At 40.3% G+C, this 24,946-nt stretch overlaps 1 protein-coding gene across 1 annotated transcript in view; it reads left to right on the plus strand.

Moving 5' to 3' along the window:
* Positions 1–389: 389 nt before the first annotated feature.
* Positions 390–24,946, plus strand: part of dnajc10 (DnaJ (Hsp40) homolog, subfamily C, member 10) — a 51,381-nt gene continuing 26,824 nt past the window's right edge. The window contains 8 exon segments of the mRNA XM_052021837.1: positions 390–498; positions 15,014–15,393; positions 19,736–19,898; positions 20,177–20,227; positions 21,279–21,361; positions 21,477–21,608; positions 21,917–22,010; positions 22,666–22,743. Coding sequence (XP_051877797.1) covers positions 15,175–15,393; positions 19,736–19,898; positions 20,177–20,227; positions 21,279–21,361; positions 21,477–21,608; positions 21,917–22,010; positions 22,666–22,743 — 820 coding nt within the window. The 5' untranslated portion in view covers positions 390–498; positions 15,014–15,174.

The following is a 24,946-nucleotide window of genomic DNA, read 5'->3' on the forward strand; positions in this document are numbered from 1 at the left end:
CTGCAAAGCACTTTGCAACGTTTTGAAGAGGAAATGGAAGTCATTGTGTAAATAAGAGCTCTTCTTTCATTTACAAGTAGGTTCTGTCCCTCTAGTCATCCTTTACTCTTCCCACAGCTGTGACTTTACCCACTGAATATTTTCTGTTTGTATTATCCTTGCTGGGTGACGTGTCCTAAAACGTGTCTCAATGCTGCCCCATTGCCCGGGACACCTGCTGCATCTTTCCCCAGCTGTGCACCACCTGTGCGCCAGGAGGCGGCTCTGTCCGCCCCCGCCCCCGCCCCCGCCGGCCCGCCTGGCGCCCAACCATTGGCCGCCAGGCACCGCCTCCCTCCACGTGGCGAATAGTGGTGGCCTGACGTCACCCGCCCCATTGTATGCGTGTCCTGGAAATGAATCCGGGCGTCCGGCTCCGAGTGTAGCCAGTAGATGCGTCCGGGGGGGATCGGAAGAGCGAGTGGCTGCGGAAACAAGATCCCAGCGGCAAACAGGCGGGTGAGTGAGTGACTGAGGGAAAGCGGGCGCTGTCTCCCCTGATTTAGACCTTTATGTCCTAATCTGCGCTTTTGGTGGGGTGAGGAAGGCATTTTGTGCTTGCTGAGGTTTCTTCTGATCGCGGGGCCTTCTTCCCCAGTTGGGCGAGGGGATAAGGCGGCCAGCAGTTGGCGGTGAGGCGGCGGTGCTGGAGGCGGGCGAGGGAGCCTCTCCATCGGGACTGTGGCCGCCCGGCGACGCTGAAACAGCAACACAAAATGCTGGGGACACCCTGCGGGCCAGGCGGCATCTGAACTGGTGCCTCGGGTCACTGGCCCTTCATCAGAACTTGGATCAATGGGGCCCAGGAACCTGGTCGGTAGCTGAATGATGATTGCATGGGATCTGGGCGCAGAAGTAGTTCAACCGGTCCACGCTGCATCCTCTCGTAAAGCAGTACAGCACAGGAACAGGCCCTTCGGCCGATGATGTCTGTGCTGAGCATGATGCCAAATTAAACATCCCTTTCGCCTGTGCATGATCCATCTCTCTCTATTTGCCTGCATCCTCATGTGCCTGTCTAAAAGCCTCTTGAACGCCACCATCGTATCTGCTTCCAATACCACCTCTGGCAGCACGTTCTGGACATCCGCCGCTCTGTGTTTAAACAAAAACTTGCCCTGCACATCCCCTTTAAATTTTCTCCCCTCCCCTTAAAGCTGTGCCCTCTAGTATTTGACATTTCTACCCTGGAAGAAAGATTTCTGGCTGCCTCTCATAACATGTGAACTTCAATCAATATGATGCTGGAGGAACTCAGCAGGCCAGGCAGCATCTGTGGAAAAAAGCAGGTGGTTAATGTTTTGGGTCAGGACCCATCTTCAAGATTGAAGGTAGGAAAAGGGGGAAAAGCAGAGCAGTGATAAGTGGACAAAAGAGGGGAGGTGGGGTGGGCACAAAGTGGTGATAGGCAGGTGTGGGGGAGGATGGGAGAGCAAATCCACCAGGGGATGGGTTATCCACCTCTGGGTACTGGTGGATCCCTTTCCCTCTCCCCCCCCCCCCCCCCCCCCCCACCACCAAAGTGATTGACCCACAACCCAGGACTGCCTGCTTCTATCTCCTCCCCAAAATCCACAGGATGAAACCTATCACTGCTCTGCTTTTCCCTCCTATATATTGGGCTTCCCCATTTCCTATCTTCAGTCCTAAAGAAGGGTCCTAACCCAAAATGTTGACTGCCTGCTTTTCTCTATGGATGCTGCCTGGCCTGCTGAGAGTTCCTCCAGCATCATCGTGTTTTTCATCCAGATTCCAGCATTTGCTGTCTTTTTTTTCCTCTAAACTTCAATCAGGTCTCCCATCAGCCTCTGACACTCCAGAGAAAACAATCCAAGTTTGTCTAACTTCTCCTTGTAGCTAATACCCTCCAGGCAGCATCCTGGTAAACCTCTTCAGAACCCTCTCCAAAGCCTCCACATCCTTCCTGTAAATGGGGTGACCAAAACCGCTTGCAGTACTCCAAGTCTAACGTATCAGTGTAAACCTCTGTTCTTTCCCTTAGATGCTTGTCTCGCCTCCTGTTGAACATATCTACTATTCACTTCAACCACTCTCCATGGTAGCAAGTTTCATATTCTCACCACATTTTGCAAAGAATTTTGCAGGGTGTAGGGAAGAAGGGAGGGCACTGGTTCCGGCTGTATTGCCCTAATGTACCACAGGAATAGACTGCTGTACGGCCTCTGCCTCTGCTGCAACCATTGTGATTTTGTAAAGACTTATTTGCTAGCTGTTGGTGGGATCTAATTCTATTTTCCACAACAAGTGGATGCACAAAGATTATCCACTTCCCTGGGTACTGGTGGAGAATAATGGGAGGAAGCAAACTGGAATCCTTTTTGAAAAACAAATCTGAGAAACAGATGGAAATGAAACAGAGAAGCGAGGCAGTGGTTGACGTTTGGCCTTGAAGTCGTCACAACATCATCACTCAGTCCTGAGGCTGTAAAAGGTGCCAAGGAGGAACAGGAGATCCTGTTTCTGACTACATTATTGGTGTTTCTATTTCCTTCTCTTTTTCCAGATAAAGATTGTTGCCATAGGTTCCAGTTGACCTATTTGCAAACCATTAAATGCTTTTCAACACTGCATCTGGCACTTGATCCCCTTTTTTTTCCTCCTCTCCCCAAATCCTGTAAAGAGTATACATCTCTTCTGGATTTATTCTGACATAGGATCTCTACATGAAATACTAAGCTCTCAGTTGCTGGACATTTTAAAAAAAAAACTTCCCCCTTTGTCAATTTTAAAAAGTAATGTGGTACTAATATTCTGTAAAGAACCCATGTCACTGATAATTCTCTTCACGTCTAAAAAGTTTGATTGTTCAATTCTGCTTCTGAACCCAGAAGCCCAGCAGATTTTGTTATTAGTTGCTAATGCCTGGAAATATGCATGTAATATTCAGAACTTCTTTTTAAACTCTGTGAATGTGGGTGCTTAAGGAAATTACAGATTTATATGCCTGTTATTTAACTGTCAAGTGGGTCAGCAGTTGCACAATCCTGTAGAATACCTCACTTTTAAAATGTTGATGTATGTCACACTGGATGAACACAATGTTTCCTTTTTTTAAAAAAAAAGTTGCATCTGTAGAAGCCAGTAAGCCCAAAACCACCTAATTAACTTATGTAATGTAAAACTGCTTTACATTATCAACCATTGTTGTGTTGATAGCCCTTTTGCCCCTGCCTGAAGGTTAGTGGGCTTTCTTCATTCATTTTTGGGATCTTCACATTGCTCATGGCCACAATCTATTGCTCATCCCCAATTGTCCTTGTTGGTGATGATTCATAGCCTTCTTGAAATAAGAGTCATTCTAGTCAAAGGTCTCCTGCTATACTGTTGGAGAAGGAACTGTAGGATTTAGATCCAGCAAAGATGAAAGATTAGTGAAAAGCAGGATGATGTGCAGTTTGAGAGGGGAACCTGTAGGTATGTCACAAACCAGCAACAAAAGAAACACACTGTGCATGATTCAGTGTTAAAAACTATTTTATTAATCACTACTATTGATAATACGTAAAATAAAAGTAAAAATGTTAGTATGTTAGAATTCAAGAATGTTAAACCTCGAACGTTAACCCCAAAACTAAACTCTTCGTGTGTGTGTGTGTGACAAAGTCCAAAACTCCCAGTTCCGGAATGGTTCTTAAAGTTCAGTTCCGCAAGCCATAAGGTGAAACATGAGCAAGGGCTTCTTCAACAACCACCGTTGTCTGAAGATAAGATGTAGATGTAGAAAAACATAGAGAGAGTACATACGAAATCCAAATGTTCCACGATGGAACCCAAACGACACTTCAGTGTTTACTCGGTAGTGACTTCCTCACCCCGAAAAGCATCCGAACCGTGGTCGTCCACATACAAATACCTGTTTCCTTCTACAGGTCAGCAACAAAGTGAACTCCACCGGATTACTTCCAACTTCCATACATGGATTTCAGTGGCAAACACAGTTATTGTTTCTCATCCATCGATAGAGAAAACAAGCAGGTTCGTGTCTCTCTCCCTTCTCTCTCTCTCCTTCTTCTTCTGCCTTCTTCAACAACGTCATTACGTCCTTTATCTTCTATTGACGTAAGCACGCCCCACACACACATACACACACACTCTCTATCTTAAAGGGACTTTCACTGAGTCCGTAACACCTCCCACCTAAAAAAAAAATTTTCCCAAGAAAATTTTAACCGCGCATACAGTTAGTAATGTTAATAATTATCATTCTACACAACTACAGACTATCAGATTAGTACAGATACATGTTTCCCATTTAACATCGGGAAAGACAATCAGCAATCACATTATCTTTGCCTTTAATGTGAGTTATCATGAGATCAAACTCTTGCAAAATTAAACTCCAGTTTAACAGCCTTCTGTTCTTGTTTTTGACTCGGCTCAGAAACACCAATGGGTTATGATCTGTATACACAGTCAATGGTTTCTGAGCGGTGCAAACATATACACTGAAATGTTGCAAGGCTAAAACAAGCGACAGTAATTCTTTCTCTATGGTGGAATAATTCTTTTGATGCTCATTAAATTTCTTTGAAAAGTAAGCTACAGGATGGTCAATATCATCAAGGTCACCCTTCTGCAACAACACAGCTCCTGCAGCTTCATCACTGGCATCTACTGCTAATGAAAATGACTTTTCAAAGTCAGGTGTTCTGAGCACAGGATGGTAGCATAAAATGGCTTTCAGCTTCTCAAATGCTTCTTGACAAGAATCTGTCCAAACAAACTTTACTCCCTTCTTCTGAAGATTAGTTAGGGGAAGAGCAATATCAGCAAAGTTTTTACAAAATTTTCGATAATATCCAACCATTCCCAAAAATCTTCTAACAGTCCTCGTACCTGTGGGAATAGGGAACTCAGATATTGCTTGAACTTTTGCCTGAACAGGAGCTTGCTTGCCTTGACCTACAACATAACCAAGATACGTCACAGTGGCATGGCCAAATTCACTTTTAGCCAAGTTAACTGTAAGGTTAGCCTTGGAAAGTCTTTCAAACAACCTTTCTAACGCAGAGATGTGATCTTCCCAAGTATCATTCCCAGTCACTAAGTCGTCAATGTAGGCATCTGTATGTTTTAACCCATGAATCACTGAATTAATCATTCTTTGAAATGTTGCCGGAGCATTTTTCATTCCAAATGGCAAAACATTGTATTCATACAATCCAGAAGGGGTTACAAAGGCTGAAATTTCCCTTCCTCTATCTGTTAATGGAACACACCAGTACCCTTTTAATAGGTCAATCTTTGTAAGAAATTTTGCCTTTCCCACTCTGTCTATGCAATCATCCACCCTAGGAATAGGGTAAGCATCTGACTTTGTTACAGCATTCACTTTCCTGTAATCTGTGCAAAATCTAACAGTTCCATCAGGTTTAGGTACAATAACACAGGGCGAACTCCAGTTTGAAGTAGAATGTCTAATAATATCATTTTCCAACATGTACTTGATTTCCTGATCAACAAGTTTACTTTTTTCCACATTCATTCGATATGGGTGTTGTTTGATTGGTTTTGCATCCCCAACATCAACATCATGGGTAATTATCGATGTTCTGTTTGGAACATCTGGGAACAGATTTTTAAATTTTAAAATTAATTCTCTCATCTGTTGTTTTTGTGAAACTTGTAAATGGTCCAACTTCGTTTCAAGGTTCTCCAGGATATTTTGGTTTTTTAGTTTCGATGGAACAATATTTGGTCTAAATTGGCCTTCCTCAACATCAACATCAGGCATTCTAGAAACAACCTTTACACCATCCACCAAGGCCACAACTGAATCCCTCTCATAATAAGGTTTTAGCATGTTTACATGACAGAGTTGTGTTTTCTTGCGTCTATCTGGTGTTTTGATTATATATGTTAGATCAGTCACTCGAGATTCAATAACATAGGGTCCAGAAAAACGAGCTTGCAAGGGATTATTTTGGCTAGGGAAAAATACCAACACCTTTTGCCCCACTGCGAATGTCCTAGGCCGAGCACGTCTATCAAAATATGTCTTCATTCTTATCTGGCTTGTTTTCAGATTCTCTCTCGCTAGCTGGCAGACTCTCTCCAACCGAGTTTTAAATTTTTGGACATAGTCCAACAGACTCAAGTGAACTTCCTCATTAACCCATTGCTCTCTTAACAACTCCAAAGGTCCTCTCACCTGATGTCCAAACACAAGCTCAAACGGACTAAATCCTATTGACTCCTGGATCGATTCTCTAACGGCAAACAAAAGTAAATGGATACCTTCGTCCCAATCCTTGGTGTTTTCAAAGCAATAAGTCTTCAGCATATTTTTGAGAGTAGAATGAAATCTCTCCAGAGCTCCTTGAGATTCTGGGTGATATGCAGATGATACAATCTGCTTTGCTCCCAGCTCATAGACTATTTGTTGAAAAATTTTTGACATAAAATTACTACCTTGATCAGATTGGATTTCTTTTGGCAAACCAAACAAGGTAAAAAATTTTACAAGAGCCTTTGACACCGTCTTGGCCTTAATATTTCTAAGGGGTATTGCCTCTGGAAATCTAGAAGTGGCACACATGATGGTTAACAAATACTGATTTCCAGTCTTAGACTTTGGTAAGGGGCCAACACAGTCCACAATCACCTTCGAAAAGGGTTCACCAAAAGCAGGAATTGGTTTCAAAGGAGCCACAGGGGGTTTTTGATTTGGTTTACCTACCATCTGACATGTGTGGCAGGTTTGACAAAACATCACCACATCTTTTCTCAAACCAGGCCATAGAATTGTTTCAAGATCTTCCCTACAGTTTTATTCACACCAAAATGACCACCCAAAGGCATACTATGGGCCAGGTTTAAAATCTCATCCCTATAAACTTTTGGAACAACAACCTGATGAATAACTTCCCATTCCTCAGTAACAGGAACATGAGGAGGTCTCCATTTCCTCATTAACACTCCATTTTTGACATAATATCCAGTTGGCACTTTTCAATCTCCTCACATGAGAGTGCTTTTTCTTTCAATTCTGTCAACTCAGGGTCCTTTGTCTGTTCCACCATAAAATCCTTCCTCGACAAAGACAAATCTTTAAATTCAGGCTCACTATAAGGATGTTGATCCTCCAGTGAAAACAGAAAAGTCTCAGATAAGGCATCATAATTTTCTTCCTGTTTAGGACTGTCACAAGGAACTACATCAGACTGCACCGGACTGTCTTTCTTGGCTAATTCTTTAGCTCTAGCTCGAGTCACCGCACATGATGGGTAAACATCTGAATCATCCTCAGACTCATCAATCCTTGGTTTGGTTGTTAACCGTACCACAGGAACACTTTCTCCATCTGCAAGGTCATTTCCCAATAACAAAGAAACTCCTTCCACTGGCAAACTAGGTCTTATCCCTATCTCGACTGGTCCTTCTACGAACTTTGACTTTAAAATCACCCTGTGAAAAGGGACAGACATGGTCTCACCTGTAACGCCTCGTACTAGATTTACTTCACCAGTGTCACTTTCTTCACCAAAATTTAAAACACTGTCCAGCAAGAGAGATTGACTAGCCCCAGTATCTCTAAGAATTTTCACTGGCACCTGGGGTGACTCATCATTCAGTGAAACAAAACCCTCTGATACATACGAACGGAATTCTTTTCTCACCTCCTCCAACTTTTCCGCTTTTCCCTCTTGCAAGGACTGATCTTTAACAGCATCTCCTAAACCTTTTTGATTTTTAATTGCCTGAAAGCAAGCATTGGGCCCAGCTTCCTTCTTTTTCTTCAAAAGGGCACAATTAGATATCACGTGGCCAGGTTTCCTACAGTAATAACAAGTACGCTCAACAGGTTTCTCCAGCCCTGGCTTCTTTTCATCTTTTCCTTGGCCAGTTTGAACTCACAGCAACCTTTTCAAAATGTTGGAAATACTGATCAACCTGATCTTCTTCAAACGGAGGGACTAATCGAACCTCCCTGCTGGCTGAAAAACCATCATCAGAATCAGATTCCGAACTCCTACGCTTCATTTGTAACTCATGCTGCCTCTGTTTCTCCTTCTCCTCACTATCCAGCTCCATCCTCTTCAATTCCATCTGCTTCATTGCTAGATCAGCCTCTATCTTCATCTGAGTTAGCTTTTGTTCAGCCTCTAATCTCTTTTCCTCTCGTTCAGCTTCTATCTTTAACTGGGTTTGCTCTCGTTCAGCCTCTAATCTCTTTTGTTCTCGTTCAGCCTCTATCTTTGCCAGCTGCACCTGTGCCTCAGAAATTGCTATTTCACTGCCAGGAAACTGTTTTAACACTTCCTTCTCAAACACCTTCTTTTCCACATAATGGCCAGCTATCAGTCTCTGAATATCTGCCTTGTAGCAATCTTTATCAGATCATCTTTTTTCGCCACCTCCAATCCCTTTTGGGTTGGTGACTCCAAAAATGCCTTAATATCCATTGCTGCTGGTTTCCACACACACAAGCCAATTAAAAAGAATTTATCAGACCTCCCTCAAAAATCTTTGGATTGAATCTCGAACAAATTTCGTCAATCTGGGGTACAATCCCAGACGACACTCGTTAACCTTGGGAACTATCCCGGACGAATCTCGTTAACCTTGGGAACTATCCCGGACGAACCCCCAATTTTGTCACAAACCAGCAACAAAAGAAACACACTGTGCATGATTCAGTGTTAAAAACTATTTTATTAATCACTACTATTGATAATACGTAAAATAAAAGTAAAAATGTTAGTATGTTAGAATTCAAGAATGTTAAACCTCGAACGTTAACCCCAAAACTAAACTCTTCGTGTGTGTGTGTGACAAAGTCCAAAACTCCCAGTTCCGGAATGGTTCTTAAAGTTCAGTTCCGCAAGCCATAAGGTGAAACATGAGCAAGGGCTTCTTCAACAACCACCGTTGTCTGAAGATAAGATGTAGATGTAGAAAAACATAGAGAGAGTACATACGAAATCCAAATGTTCCACGATGGAACCCAAACGACACTTCAGTGTTTACTCGGTAGTGACTTCCTCACCCCGAAAAGCATCCGAACCGTGGTCGTCCACATACAAATACCTGTTTCCTTCTACAGGTCAGCAACAAAGTGAACTCCACCGGATTACTTCCAACTTCCATACATGGATTTCAGTGGCAAACACAGTTATTGTTTCTCATCCATCGATAGAGAAAACAAGCAGGCTGGTGTCTCTCTCCCTTCTCTCTCTCTCCTTCTTCTTCTGCCTTCTTCAACAACGTCATTACGTCCTTTATCTTCTATTGACGTAAGCACGCCCCACACACACATACACACACACTCTCTATCTTAAAGGGACTTTCACTGAGTCCGTAACAGTAATGATGCTCCATGCACCTGCTGCCCTTGTCCATTCCAGTAGTAGTGGTAGTGGGTTTTGGGGGGTGCTGTTCGAGTAACCTGGGTGAGTAAATGCAATGCATTATATAAATGGTAGCCACTGCAGCCATTGTGTACTGGTGATGGATGGAATGGGTGTTTGGGGCTGTTGATGGGGTGCCAAGCAAATAGACTGGTTTGTCCTAGATGGTGTCATGCTTCGAGAGTTGTTGGGGGTGTACTTATTCCATCATGTGCCTTTGTAAACAGTGGAAAGGCCTTGCTGTCAGGAGGCTTGTTGTAGGATACACAGTCTCTGGACCTACTCTTATAATTATGGTATTTATGTGGCTAGTCCAATTGATTTACTGGTTATTGGTAACCACCCCCCCCCCCCACCCCCCAGGGTACTGATGATGGGGGAACTTGGCAATGGAAATGTTATTGAATGTCAAGGGCTCTCTTTTGAATTGGATGTCACTCTCTCTTTTGGAGACTGTCATTGGCAGTCATTTTTATGGTGCCTTTATTACTTGCCACTTACAAGCCCATGCCTCAGTGTTGTCTAGGTCATGTTGCATTGCAGGCATGAGCTGCTCCATTTCCTGAGGAACTGTGAATGGAATTCATCATCCCTAATTCAAACTTGCGATGGAAAAAGATTTATTGATGAAGCAGCTGAAGACATTTGGGTCTAGGACACTTCTCTGAAGAACTCTCCCATTAAGATCCTGGGGTTTGAATGTTTGATCCACTTAATCCAAAAAACACCAAACTGGATTTGTCTTTAATTTAGACTACCTGGAGAAAATATTTTTAGAACATTTTTTGTTGCAGGTTCATTCCTAGGATTAGTGCTTCGCCCTTAAGAGAGTGGTAGTGAGCTGCTAGCTTGAATAACTCCTGTCTTTCTATTGGGCTGGGTTGTTTAGAATAGCAATCTGTTTCAAAGCCAGAACACTATGACTTGAAGTGGAACTCAAGGTAGTGGTATTCCTATACAAAGTAACTAGGATGCTCCAATTTGGTAGGTGCTGTTGAACCAACCTTGGGTGTTGTTGCAGTGCATTTTGTAGAAAGTATGTACTGCAGCCACTGTGTACCAGTGGTTGAGGGATGGGATGCACCAGAGAGTTGCTTTGTCCTGCATTATATCGAGTTTCTTGTGTAATAATGTGAAATTAGTAGTACTGAATTGAGATAATGAATTGACTATCTTATAAAAGTAATTTGATACATTAATTAGTAAATTAATACATTAATTACATTAATAAAGTAAGATACATTAATTAATAATTTGATTAAAGCACAGTTTTCCATATGAATCTGAATAGATACCCCAAGTAAGATTAAAGACAAACATTGTTTTCATTTGGCAATTGAAGTCTTCATAAATTTGCAATTGCAGTGATCCTATGGATTCTGTTCAATGCCTATCACACAGCCTTATTTTAATGAATCTAGGTAACATTGTCCAATGTTTGATGTAAGTTTAATATTTCTACTGAATTTCAAAGCATACTTGTTAAATAAATTAATGCACTCAACCGTATAGTTCAGTTCATAGTGAACTTTTGTACTTCATGGAACGTATGTCTGCCAAGTCAAGCATTTATTGTCCATGTCCAATAGTCCTTGAATGTGTTGGAGTAACAGAGTTTTATTGTATATTTAATAATTATTCCATTGTCTGGTAAGTGCTTTGGGTGTAGTGTCCTAATGCATTATATAATTTTAAAAAAATAATTTGAAGTTGTGTTGTGAAATACCAATCAAAAAAGGTATTCAGATATTTAAATGTCATCTTCCTGGAATAACTCCTTTGCTGTATGTGGTCAATTATTTTGGGTTCATCTTGTTAAATACTCCAAATAATATCAACTGGACCACTAGGGCAAAAACATTGTTGTCTGTGAAAGTCAACAAGTCATATCTGAATAGTGGAGAAAGTTGGTTCAATATGTGTACCATAAATTTACTTAATAGCCTGTGGGCAACAGGGATAATTTTTTGCAGAATCTTCCCTGGAACAGATCAAGTCCTCAATACAGTGAATTACACATTCTGAAGCAGCTAGCAGCCAAATTTTTCACCTTCATTCCCACCTCAAGCATTAATTTTGGGATGTGGATTCCCAAACTTGTATTTAAAATTTTCATACATTTAGAATTTCATCCTTTATTGTTCTAATAGCTTAGTTTAAACAAGGAGTATCACTGCTTTGTTTCACTTCTAAGGTTATTTATTCTGCAGAGTAACTCTATGCAATTTCAAATATGTCCTGGGAGAGAGACATGGGGGGGGGTGGGGGGCGAGAGGTGGTGGTAATTTTTTTTTTTGTTTCTTAGAGCCCTGTTAGAGAATCTGACCAATAAATGAAGCTGGAACACAATTTAGTCTGATTTATTTACAGAAGTAAACAAGTTATCTGCTAGTATGTTACATTTATTATGACACCATTGCATCTTGCAATGCTTAACCAGAAACTCTCTGCTGCAGATCACCTTCTCACTGCAGCATTTTAAAAAGTGGCAAGATTATTTCAATTGACCATTTTATATCCTAATCAATCTGCTTTACATTCAACATCACAAATGCTGATCAATTACTGCATTACTGTGTGTGGGAATTTGCTGTACATAAATTGGCTGCCACTCTACCTATATTACCAGGACAACTATAATGACTGTACCACATTGGCTGTAAACTGATGTGGGGCATTCAACTCTATCATTCACAAAATGTTTTCAGCATTAAGAGTCCAGCTCAATACATTCTTCCAGCCAAGAGACTTCAGTGTCCTGCATGACTGTGAAAATGCTCTCAGAACTACATAAGCTCCGTTTGAAATCAGTAACCATGGGGAATACCTGCTCAACCCTTCAATGCAGTAGAATCTTCTGAATGTGCTGAAATGCTCAAAGTACTGAGATCAGACACCATAAGTGGAGAGAGAAACCGCATTAATGTTATGGTAGATGCTTCTGTCCACTGATGCTGCCGAACCAGAGTGTTTCCAGTATTTTGTTTTATTTCAGATTTCCAGAATCTGTAGCATTTTGCTTTTCAGACTACTCAATGTTTTGTGTTCAAGCATCAACTCTGGAATTAACCTGGAGTTATCAAATCCAGATACAAACGTTAGTTTGTTACTTATGTATCAATTATTTACTCATTGAAGTGCATGATAAGTGCTTATCTGAAGAAAACCATGCAAGTTTCAATAAAGGACAATGTATTTATTTTACATGTACTGCAATTCAGTCAGGAGGGGGGAATTTCTCACTGGTGGAATTTCCATTTATTAAATTCCAACCTTCGAAATGACTTCCTGACTACTTGGTCCACCACTCTAGCCATGGTGTTCAACATACAGTGTGCAGAATGGGTCTATTTGGCCTATAAGCATTTGCTGTCCCTACAGCCCCACGAGGATTCATCTGGCCACATACCACTTCAGCTGGCCCAACCATATGGTTTCCAATAGTTCCTGGGACCCCTACAAGCAAGGCCAGCTCCTATGTTAGGCTCCATCTAGGTCCAAGTACACATGCAGGTCCATATCCAGTTTTACCTATGGGTGTACTCTACAAGGAGGCTCAAGTCTGTCTTCTAGTACTGGGCACAATTCTGATTATGACATGAGTACAGGTCTGTCACAATAATGCTGCAATAAAATATTGGTGGCCACATGTCTGTTGTGTATTAGGTAGAAAATTGGTAGGCATAATGGGTACAGGTCTTAGTCTAACACTGGATGCAGTGGCAGGGACAGGTTTGTTGTTGGCTTTAATGACAACTTTTTTAAATGCTTTAAAAGAGAAGCAAATGGCTTGTAAGATTTTGAATTACCATACCGGCCACACTGTCCCAGATTTTACTTTTGAGACTGGTATAGGTGCATGAACTTAATAATGTGTTTGAGGATCGACAGAGAGAACATGTATCCAGCTTGAGAGGAGTGAAAAATTTGTCCTGGGGGAAAGGTAATGATGGCTGCCTCTTTACAGAAAATTAAAATGTTTTTTTATTTTTTTTAGACAAAATAGAGTGTGTTTCTTGTGACTGTCCCTCAGAAATGGATTGTAAATTTGGCCCTCCTCATACAGTTGTGCATCATTGTATAATGGCCACCATTCTGGCCATTGCTTTGCAAAACTTTTGACCACAATTTTCATGTCTCCTCGTCTCCAGTTACTTTCCTCCCTAAATAGAATACAGCGTGTTTTTAAAATTGAAGAAGAGACCATCGCAAGAACAATTATTGGAATATTTGTGGACCATTTAGCCCCTCGTGCTTGTTTTCCCCATTCAGGTAGTTTGTGACCTACCAGTAACTTTCTGTCTTCGCCTGATTATACTTTAAAATTATCACCCCTTAAATCCAGAAGTCATTCCCTGCATTCCTTCCAAGGCCAATATTTTAAGATATGATACCCAGAACTCCTCTCACTACTCCAGATGTAATATATCCAGGTCCTTGTATAACTGTAGTATCATTTCAACCCTGTTATACTCCACATCTATGCATATAAAGACCAGCATTTTGTTCATCTTCCAGTATTTCCTTTACCTCTACAGCTTCCAGTAATTCACCGTTTAGACCGTTCTGTCATTTTCAGATTCCAGACAGGTGGCCTCATCTGCTGACATGAAAACCCATTTGCTACCACTTAGCTCATTATTTAATCTGTTAGTATATCTTTATTCTGATCTCCACTGCTCACAATGTCATCGATAATCAAATCCAAGAGCAATGTTGAAACTTTCTCTGTCGTGTTAATTGTTTTCGATTTTCATAAATGATCTTTGGTCCATTTAAAGTGTTGGTCTAAAAATAATTCTACTGCCAGACCAACTGCTCAATTGTTGTGGTTGTTTTACAGAATTCATACAAGCAACATTGGAGTTAACCCATTAGGCCAAAGATCACACTCAGCCATGGTTTTTTAAAGCTCTCCTCCCTCTCTATCATAATCCAATTATCAAGGCAATCACCAAGGTTCTGTTGATAAGCTCAGTGCTTCCCTTTATTTTCCCATTCTCCACAGCAGAATTATACCCAGGCAGTTGATGTACCACATTCACAGACTGGTGTTCAGGAACCCACCGTCTATGTTGATGCATCTCGGGGTTTGCTGAATAGCAATCGGAAGTAGGAACTTTGGCTAAGTTTTTTTTCTCTGCTCCCTTGCTTAGAGGTGTTGAGACAAGAGGCAATATCATTAAGATACAACTGGTTAAACATAGGCCAGTAACTGAACTGGGAATTTTCTAGTCCACATTGCCAGTGTGGGCACCAAGTAGTTGAACAAATAATTCAGAACTCCAACCATTACTTTCATTTTCAGTGCTACCTAAGACAACTGACTGAATATTGTGAGGGGGGTGGTGGAGAGGAAAGAAAGCAGTCAATTAGTCCATTTACTATCTAAATGCAAAATTGATCCTATGGGTTGAATCCCATCTCCATAAAGACAGATAGGAAAATCTTAATTTCTGGTCCAATCTTCCATTTTCATGTAAGAGGTCCATAGAAAGGTTATTGTGCAAATATGTGATTTCTTCATATCTATTTCTTATAATTGCTGTCCCTCCAAAGCACGTATGAAGGATATAAATGCATGTGTTTTTTTTTGTTTGCAGATTATTATTTTGAAGACATTTTGAAAACCCGTTGCTAAAACTTGAAGATATTGGTACTATTATAAACGAAGATCAAGGACGATGCCATTAATTTATCAAAACACTTCCAGTGCCAGAGTTATACAACAACCATAAAGATAATTGGAACCTTGTTCTTCAAAATGGAATATCTCCGTCTCATTTTTAATGCTTCAAAGAACTGTAAACAATCTTCAAACAAAGTAGTTTTATTTCTCTTTACTTTAACGGCATTAGCAGTTCTAGTTTGCACTGATGAGGACTACTATAAATTGCTTGGATTATCAAAAAGCGCAACTAATCGACAGATCAGGCAAGCATTTAAGAAGCTTGCCCTCACAATGCATCCTGATAAAAATCCAGTAAGTGGGATGGTTTTGATCCATATGTTCAAATGTAGTGCGACAGATATTCTGTGCTAGATCAAATATGCAGTAAAAGAAGACGTGATGTATTAGTTCAGCACTAAAAGAAAATTCAGTGTAATGCAGAATGAGATTTCCCCAGTTGTTTCTGAACAGATTCTGTATTTCTAAGTAATCTAGTGTATCCAGATTGAAATGAGTACTTTGCACTTAAACTGTAAAGTCACTGAATTTCATGCTTGCAGTAAGCCAGCCTTATTTGCCACTGACTTGCATGGTAAGTCTCCACTCAATTTTTACAGTTCACCAGTATTAAACTTTGGCAAATTGCTGGTTTGATCCTCAGTTCCTAGGCCCTGTGCAGAAGCAGAACCTTACATGTGTAACTTTCATTATGTGGGAGGCCAGAACATGCCCCACTGTGAAACTGTTTTAAAAATAAAACTTGGCCCAACCTTCAGAAGTTATTAACATTCAAACAATTAAAAGTCCATGTTATTAAATTTTAAAAATTAAACTAAAATATTTGAAAATGACAGAAGAACATTTAAAGAAATTTTAACTAAACGCAATTCAAAAAAAAACACTCAATCTAACTTTGTTACTCATAGCCATTGTTCTCTGTTCTGGTTCATTGGGATATTGCTTGGGTGCTAACTGGCAATGGTCTTTTGGGCAGATTCCCAATTTCAAGCACTGGAGAATTGCCACAGTTGCCAAAATTTTCGTGGATCATAGTACTCTTGTACTGTATCAAAACTCTAGAATCAGTCATCTTAAATTTAGTCAATGATGTATTTTACACATTAGCTATAAAATGGATGTTAGATTAACTCCACATATACCACCCAAGATGGAGGCACATTTATACTAAATGACATCATCATCGTATAAAGGAACATTCACATGCATCTTACTGCATTTTCAAAGAAAGTAATAATGTTCCCAGTTAGCCATCCATACATACAAACTTAAAATGTATTTTTACTTGCATTTTGGCTCATAAAGTTTCAGTTTCTCAACAGGCCGCCTTATTCTTTGAGATTATGATTGAGACTTGTATTGGAAAAGCTTCAGGATCTCCTTTGGCTTGGGTGAATTATCATGCCATTTCACATTTATTTCAAGTTTGGTTCTAGTTCTTTTACTGCTTCAGAATCTGGTACAATATCATTTAGATCTGCCTCCTTTCTGGATTATTTGGAGTCAAAGTCATATGGTCTTTCACTGTCCATCATGGAACTAGATGCAACTCCTGGTGCCACAAGTCCAAATAATTCTGTCAACTTCCAACAGAGGTCACATTGTTTCTGTGGTGGTCTGAGGACTTTAGTGACCTCAGTCTCTCTAAACCTTCTCACTTTTTTAACTTTTTCTTTTAAGATCTGCATTTGGCAACATTTCTTCACATGCCAACCTATAGTATAAACAGTTTGCTTTGATATTAGAGCTGGGACGGTAGGGTAGTGTTAATATTTGTTTAATCTGTAGCTGTTCACATGCTCTAGATTAATATCCAAGTATAGCTGACCTGCTTCTCAACACAGCCAGAGCCAGACACTGCTACCTACCTACCTTTTTCTCGAGCTTTACAACCCCTCTTGCTACGTTCTGCCTTACGGTCAATTATTGTCCACAACGGTGAAGTGTTCTATATTTACCTTGCCAAGTTTATGTGCACCTTCATTTTCAACATGGTCAATATCCTGCACTGTAGGCTCATTTGCCAAGGTTCAACTGTCTCTGAAAGAATGTTCTTGATTCTGAATTTCAGTTCCATTTTCTGAAAGCTCCATTCTGTGCAGAAGTCTCTGGGCCTTCCTTGTACCCTTCTCCCCCGAACCACCTTCAGATCGATGATATCTTTGCTTCTGACCTTGGTGTTTGGTCTGATTTCTTCATCTTCAGTTTGTGCAGAGATTTAATGTAATGCACCAACTTTAAACTGTTGACTGGTTACTTCTTCATAATGGGCCATTCTCATAGATGTATATTTCATATTCTGGATCTTCCATACTTTTCCTTGCTGCTTCAGCTGATATTGCATTTTGCTCAGGTGCAATGCCTTTGAGGTCATTTATGGTGATTTTCTAGAATTCCCACCTGCCTCACTACGTGCTATCCATTCGATCAACTGCATCTTTTAGTGCTTGAGTTGACAGGAAGACTACTATCACCTGCATTCCTGGCTCTCTCAAAGTACCTTAAATGAATTCCTATTGCTACTAAAGGGAATGGCAAAGAATCTACTTTTGACTTTGGTACTGTATCTTTTCTCATTGCTGTGTCTGCAACTACTTTGCTTTCAAACTCAATAAATGCAATACCTCATTTCTCAGTTATCACCAGTGGCAGGTATCCTCATGTCAATGATCTCTTCAAAGACCTTTGAGATCTTGTACAACAGATTGAACTGCTAATAAACTGTGCTCTGTGATCTAGTTTCTCTGTGTAGGTGAATAGTTCCCCTTGATATGTGCTTTGCTAATTCTTATTGTGTGTCCCAGCAGCATGTTTCCATTGCAGCCAGTGATCTTTGCAGTTGTTCTTCGGTCTCAAAGTCTGCATAACCAGACTTCCTGTTGGCTGCTATTCTGCTGGCCATTACTGATTTTTTTTAAGGGGAAAGAAAACCTTTAGTACCTCCTTCACTTCTGTGAATTTCTTCCATACGTTTAAATACCACATGCATAACAAAAGGACAACCTGCCCAAGTCCTCATTTTTCTGAACTTTATTCAAATTCGTCCTTTTGGCTGTGGGTTCTATTCTTTGCATCATATCTTCCAGTGTAAGTACTTGCCCAAATTTGAAATTTGCAAAAAAAAAAACCAGTAATTGTACATTCTTATCCTGATATTCAATTGTAGATTTTTATCAAAGATCTCCAACATTTGAACCAAGGTGCATTCTCAGATTTGTAGTTTACGTCAGCGTGGCAAGTGTCATAAAGGCTTCTTCCAGTTATTAGGCAGTCTGCTACAGCGTCCACTTGCGTTAGACACAGCTTTCCATTGACCATAGGTTTTTTCTTAAAGCTATGCAGATGTGCCCATTGCAGTCTTTGTCGGGTATGCCAAGCACACCTTTATCACTAAGGAGCTTCACCTCTCTTACCATCCATATCTATCTGGGATGCTTGTGGTAGCTGCCATTTAAGTTTATTCTGTCTTCCTGGTTTTATCCTTGTCCCATCCCTCTCCCTGGCAAGTATCTGAAACCAAACCAGGCTGTTCCCAGCCTTGGAGCCAAGCTTGACCCCAAGATGACCTTTGGACCACATCCCAGTTTTGTTCCATTCATTCAGGAAGTTTGGAGTTGTTCGCAACATCGGCATTTATTGCCCCCAAACTGAGAAGGGATTTAAATATAAACTGCATTGGTGGGTATGGAGTCACATATACGCCAGACTGTGTAAGGATGGCAGAGTTCCTCCCCTGAAGGACATTAGAGATGGGTTATATGATAATCCAATTGTTTTGTGGTTTTTGTACTGTGATTAGTTTTTTAAAAATTTAAATTCTGTGTTTATTTAATGATTTGAATTCAAATTTTCCAGCTGCCAGGGATCAATGGTCCTGAACTTTGGTTATGGATCCAGTTAGTTAACCACCGCATTCTGCATCATCACAAAGACCAACACTTACCATCTCTAAAAATCTGGTGCCCCTGCCCTTCAGCTAAAAGGAAGCCTTTACCTCAGGACTTAACTATGCCAATACACTAGTGTCCAGTCTCCCTTACTGAGGACATACAAAGCTGTTGGGTTCACATCAAATCCTAATAACCCCTGTGCTTGCTGGCCTACATTGGCTTTGCAATTCTCATCCTTGTTTTCAAATCCCCATATGGTCCTGCCCCTCAGTTTCTTAGTCTTATTCCCATGTGATATAATGTTGTGAGAAAACTGCATTCCTCTAATTTTGGGTTCTTGATCACTCCCTAAATATTTACTTTTGGTGGCGGTGCCTTCAGCTAGCAAGGCACTAATTTTTGCTATCTGTCCCTAAGCCTCTCCACTTTTTCCGCTCTATTTTCTAAGAAATACTGAAAACCTATTTCTTTGACTAACTTTTTGGCATCTCACCTAATATATCCTTAAATTGCTTAGCAGTGGTTTTATTTTGACTATGGTCCTGTTGCAGCTTGGGGCATTATATTATGTCAAAAGCAGTACATGAATAGAAGCTGTTGTATTAAATGAGTTCATTGACCTAACACTGCCTAATCATATGATGATGTTTACAGTTTTCAAAAGAGAAAAAATTAAGTGCTGGATTTCCTCAAAGTTAATCATTATTGCTGGAACAGTTGCATTTTACACTTTCCTGTCTTGGTAGAATAATCCAGATGCACATGACAACTTTTTGAAAATAAATAGAGCGTATGAAGTTTTAAAAGATGAGGATCTTCGGAAAAAGTATGATAGATATGGTGAGAAAGGCCTGCAGGATCACCAGGGTGGTCAGTACGAAAGCTGGAACTTCTACCGTTATGATTTTGGTAAGTAAATACATTTTGATTGTTTATTTCTATAATGCTGAATTATTTTTTCTTCCAAAATATTTTTAAACTTTTTTTCCAAGTTAGCATAATATGGGAGAAATATTTTTCACTTTTATTGTATATAATAAAAGAATGATGTATTTTGATGCCATTAATATTAAGATGATAATTAATACAAAAAATAGCACAAGACATTTAACCTTTTTTTAGTTTAGATCAATAATTAGAAAAGATGTCTTAAATTTTCTCTCTCATATTTTGTTTTTCTTTCCCAGGCATCTATGATGATGATGTTGAAATTATAACATTGGATAAAGGGGACTTTGGTATGTTTGTTTAAGACTATGATTACCCCCTATAGAACACTTTATGTCTTAATCGATATAATAAATTTTGTTGTAATAACTTCTGTGCAACTATTATAACTCTCTTGAGATCTGCTGCCTATGTGCTTACCAATTCTTTTCAACCAACTTTTAATATTAGTTGTCCAACATATGTTCAGCTTTGTTTTGTTTCAAATGTCTAAGACAGTTTTTGTCAATTTTTTTCACTTTATAAATGATGTGATAAATTACTTCCAAAGTTGTTAAGTTCACCCTTCCTAATTTTCAATTCTGGAAAGTTAGGAAAAGTATTGAGAACAAAGTCCATATTTTGTCACTGTGAAAGCAGCGTGCTGATCTAAGACAAAGCAGAAAATGCTGAAAAGCTTCAGCAACAAGTCATTCAGCACCCATGAAATAAACAAGCAAACATTTCTGGAATTCAGGCTCGCTTGTAATCTTGCTGCAGGTTGCTGGAATTTGATGCCCACTTTTTAAACGTTCATTATCAAATTCTTTTCCCAAAACCAAACATTGGAGTGATCAGCTGGGTAACCTGTGGCAAACTTCTAATGTCATCATGCAAATGTTCATTAGGAGATGCTGTATTCAGATCAGCATGACTTGACTTCAAACTTACTCTCTTGAGGGAAGAACAACCAAGCCACTAATTAGGTTTCTTAAACACAAACATGTTTTACTTTCAGGATTTCTATTGGTGTATTATGAGGTATAATATTTATTACTTGTGGGTTTACTAATTCTCACAAACCTATTTTTTTAAATAGCTGTGCTATAATATGTTAACCTAGAATAAGTTCTTCAATATCTACATAAGTTAGCTTTTTATCATTTCAAAAGATCAAAAATGTCTTTTCACATTTTTCATCACTCCTAAAACTCTGATAAGAATGCTCTACAAGAAAAAGAGATTAACCAAGCTGAAGCCTTTCTATTAACAAATTCTTGTACTCTGATATCTGACAACCTAAATGCTGTAATTATTTCCATGCAGATGTGCCTAATTGCACTGCTCTATTTTACTTAACAGATGCTGCAGTTACCTCTGGAGAATTATGGTTTGTAAACTTCTACTTCCCTCGGTGCTCACACTGCCATGATCTGGCTCCTACGGTATGTTTAATACCATTATGATCACACTTATTAAACCTAATGTCTTGAATCTAAAATATTGTCCAATTTTCATTGAATGTATATGTAAACTTGCATTTCTTTTCCCACTGCCCAGTGGCGAGAATTTGCCAAAGAGATGGATGGAGTAATCCGCATAGGAGCAGTGAACTGTGGGGATAACAGGATGTTGTGTCGTTCCAAAGGAATCACCAGTTACCCAAGTTTATACATCTTTAAAGCAGGAGGGGTAGGAATCAAACGATTTTTTTAACATGTTTTGGCATGTTTACAGGTTGACTAAAATTGCTCTGGTTTGTTTACTGCCAAAATATAAATCACATTAATTTTATGTAGCAAAAACAAAAGCATTTCTTAAAACAACTTGTATAAAGTTTAATTGTTTTGAGAAATTACTTACAATGCATGATCAACAGTATTACAGTTAGGCCTAAGATTTTTTAACAGTATTTGGAGGTGCATGACAATGGAATGGATTTACTTGGAGCCAGTTCTTTAATTATTATGCAAATTCTTAAAATGGTTTTATTTTTGTAGAGTCCAGTGAAATATTTTGGAGATCGCTCAAAGGAGGAACTTGTTAAATTTGCCATGAAGTACGTCACAAGCCAGGTGACAGAATTATGGACAGGTAGGTACTTGACTAGACATATAAAGAAAGCGAGTTTGTTTTTTAAATCTCAGAACTAATCCTGTGTGTACATAAAATTGATTTTCCTCACCCAACTAAGATTAGCTGAGGCCCATTGTATTGCAATACAGGCAACCCCTGTGTTCTAGGGGTGGGGAGGGTGGGGTGGTTGCATTCCCAGAAGACTGTTTCCGTAACACGTAGCCACATAACTTGCATCAAGAAATGCAAGTCATAAAAATTTTGTCTTCATTTATTTACCTTTTTCACATAAATTCTGTAAGGGCAAATTTTATTCCATATCTCAAATTTTTGGGTAGTAATTTGTGAACTCCGTAAAGAAGAATTTCCATTACCTAAATGGCTATAATGTGGAGGTCGCCTATGGCTAAAGTTAATCCATTTCAGCAGAGAATTTATTTGTATTATTTTTGTTGAAGCTCCTGGAAATACAACAAGGCTATTACCAGTCTTAAGCCTCAGATGCTGCTTTCAGGTCCAAATGCGATGATGCAAAATTTGTTACTCGTGTACAAATGGTAACCAACTAGACAAGGCATTTGAAAATGATAAATGCCTATCAGCTAATATTGAAATGGACTCATTCAGGAATATAAATGTTGCTTGAATCATAACCATAACTTTTTGTTGCTAGGAAACTTTGTAAGTGCTTTCAACTCAGCATACTCTTCAGGGATTGGATGGCTGGTCACTTTCTGTGAAGAAATAGGAGGTAATAACAATGTTTTATTTCATACTTTTGGTTAGAATACACTATAGTCTGATCTCAGATATGAGGCTTTCTGGTATTGAATAATGGAATTAGGTATGTTCAATTTCGTTTCCTTTCACTTAAAATTATGCAGTTCCAGCAGCCAGAGCAGCAGAAGGGAGGAGCTGGCAGCTTTTTTAAAAGTTGTTTTTCAGATGGGACTTGTTAGCAGCAGAGGGGAGGAGCCAGCAGCTGTTTTAAAACTTGTTTTTCAGATGGGACTTGTTAGCAGCAGAGGGGAGGAGCCAGCAGCTTTTTAAAAAAAGTTATTTCTGATTGGCTAAGTTTGTGGCAACTCAGCCAATAAAAGACAGGTAGGGTAAAGTGGAGTGGCCATTTGTTTAAAAAAAACTTTTTATTTATACAGCATGGTAACAGGCCCTTCCGGTCCAATGAGTCTGTGCCACCCATTTGAACCCATGTTAACCTACCCATACGTCTTTGAAATGTGGGAGGAAACCAGAGCACCTAGAGGAAACCCACACAGACACGGAGTTTACAAACTCCTTACAGATAGCGACGGGAATTGAAACCTGATCGCTGGGGTTGTAATAGCATCATGCTAACCGCTACGCTACTGTGCCACCTTGGAGTGGTCATTGTGTGAGTGGGCCAGCGTAAAAGTGGGGAGCTGAGGCTTTGGCTCAAGAGGTTTAGGTGTGAAGAGGTGGAGCCAAAGGTGAGGTTCTGTTAAATTCTCTTTCTTTCTTTATTATTGGACAGGTAGAGCAGTGGGAATTGGTATTGGTTTATTATTGTCACTTGTACCGAGGTAGAATGAAAAACTTGTCTTGCATACCGATCATACAGGTCAATTCATTACACAGTGCAGTTACATTGAGTTAGTACAGAGTGCATTGATGTAGTACAGGTAAAAACAATAACAGTACAGAGTGAAGTGTCACAGCTACAGAGAAAGTGCAGTGCAATAAGGTGCAAGGTCACAACAAGGCAGATCGTGATGTCATTGTCCATCTCATTGTATAAGGGAACCGTTCAATAGTCTTATCACAGTGGCGTAGAAGCTGTCCTTGAGCCTGGTGGTATGTGCCCTCAGGCTCCTGTATTTTCTGCCTGATGGGAGAGGAGAGAAGAGAGAGTGACCTGGGTGGGTGGGGTCTTTGAGTGCAATAGTGTGTTCCTCTTGCATGATGTGGGAAGTTAGGGAGACCTCCAGTGTCCTGGATGACTACATCTGCGAGAAGTGCAGCTCCTTATAGACCATGTCAGGGAGCTGGAGCTGGATGACCTTTGGATCATTTGGGAGACTGAGGGGTTGATAGACAGGAGTTGGGAAGCAGTCACACCTGAGTTGCAGGAGGCAAGTAGCTGGGTGATCGTCAGGGGAGAGAAAGGGAATAGGCAGTCAGTGCAGGGTAGCCCTGTGGCTATTAATAACAAGTATATCATTTTAGATACTATTGGGAGGGACAACCTACCAGGGGAAAGCCACAGCTTTCGGGCACTGAGTCTGGCTCTTTGGCTCAGAAGGGAAGGTGGGAGAAGAGGCAAGTGGTAGTGATAGGGGATTTATTGGTAAGGGGAGCAGACAGGAGATTCTGTGGACAAGAACAAAACATTTGGATGGTATGTTGCCTCCCAGGTGCCAGGGTCAGAGATGTCTTGGGTCGAGTCCATTGCATTCTTAAGGGGAAGGGTAAGCAGCCAGAGGTCGTGGTACATGTTGGTACCAATGAGATAGGCAGGAAAAGTGACGAGGTCCTGCAAAGTGTATTCAGGGAGTTAGGTGCTAAGTTAGAAGACAGGACCTCTAGGGTGGTGATCTCAGGACTGCTACCCGTGCCACATGCTAGTGAGGCAAGAAATAGGAAGATAGTGCAGTTTAATATGCGGCTAAGCAGATGGTGCAGGAGGGAAGGCTTCAGATTTTTAGATCATTGGGTTCTCTTCCAGGGCAGGTGGGATCTGTACAAATTGGACGGTTTGCACCTGAACTTGAGGGGGACCAATATCCTTGTGAGAAGGTTTGCTAGTGCTGCTTGGGGGGGGGGGTGGCGGGGAGGTGGGTGGTTTAAATTAGAATTGCAGGGGGTTGGGAACCAGAGTAGCTGTTCAGCAAGTGGAAAGGCTGTGGGGAAAGTAGATGTCAAGCAAAGATGGAAACCGAAAGTGTAGTAGGACTAATGTTCTGAGTTGTGTCTAT

This window comes from Pristis pectinata, chromosome 1 (genome assembly GCF_009764475.1).
Source record: "Pristis pectinata isolate sPriPec2 chromosome 1, sPriPec2.1.pri, whole genome shotgun sequence".
Classification (NCBI taxonomy): Eukaryota; Metazoa; Chordata; class Chondrichthyes; order Rhinopristiformes; family Pristidae; genus Pristis; species Pristis pectinata.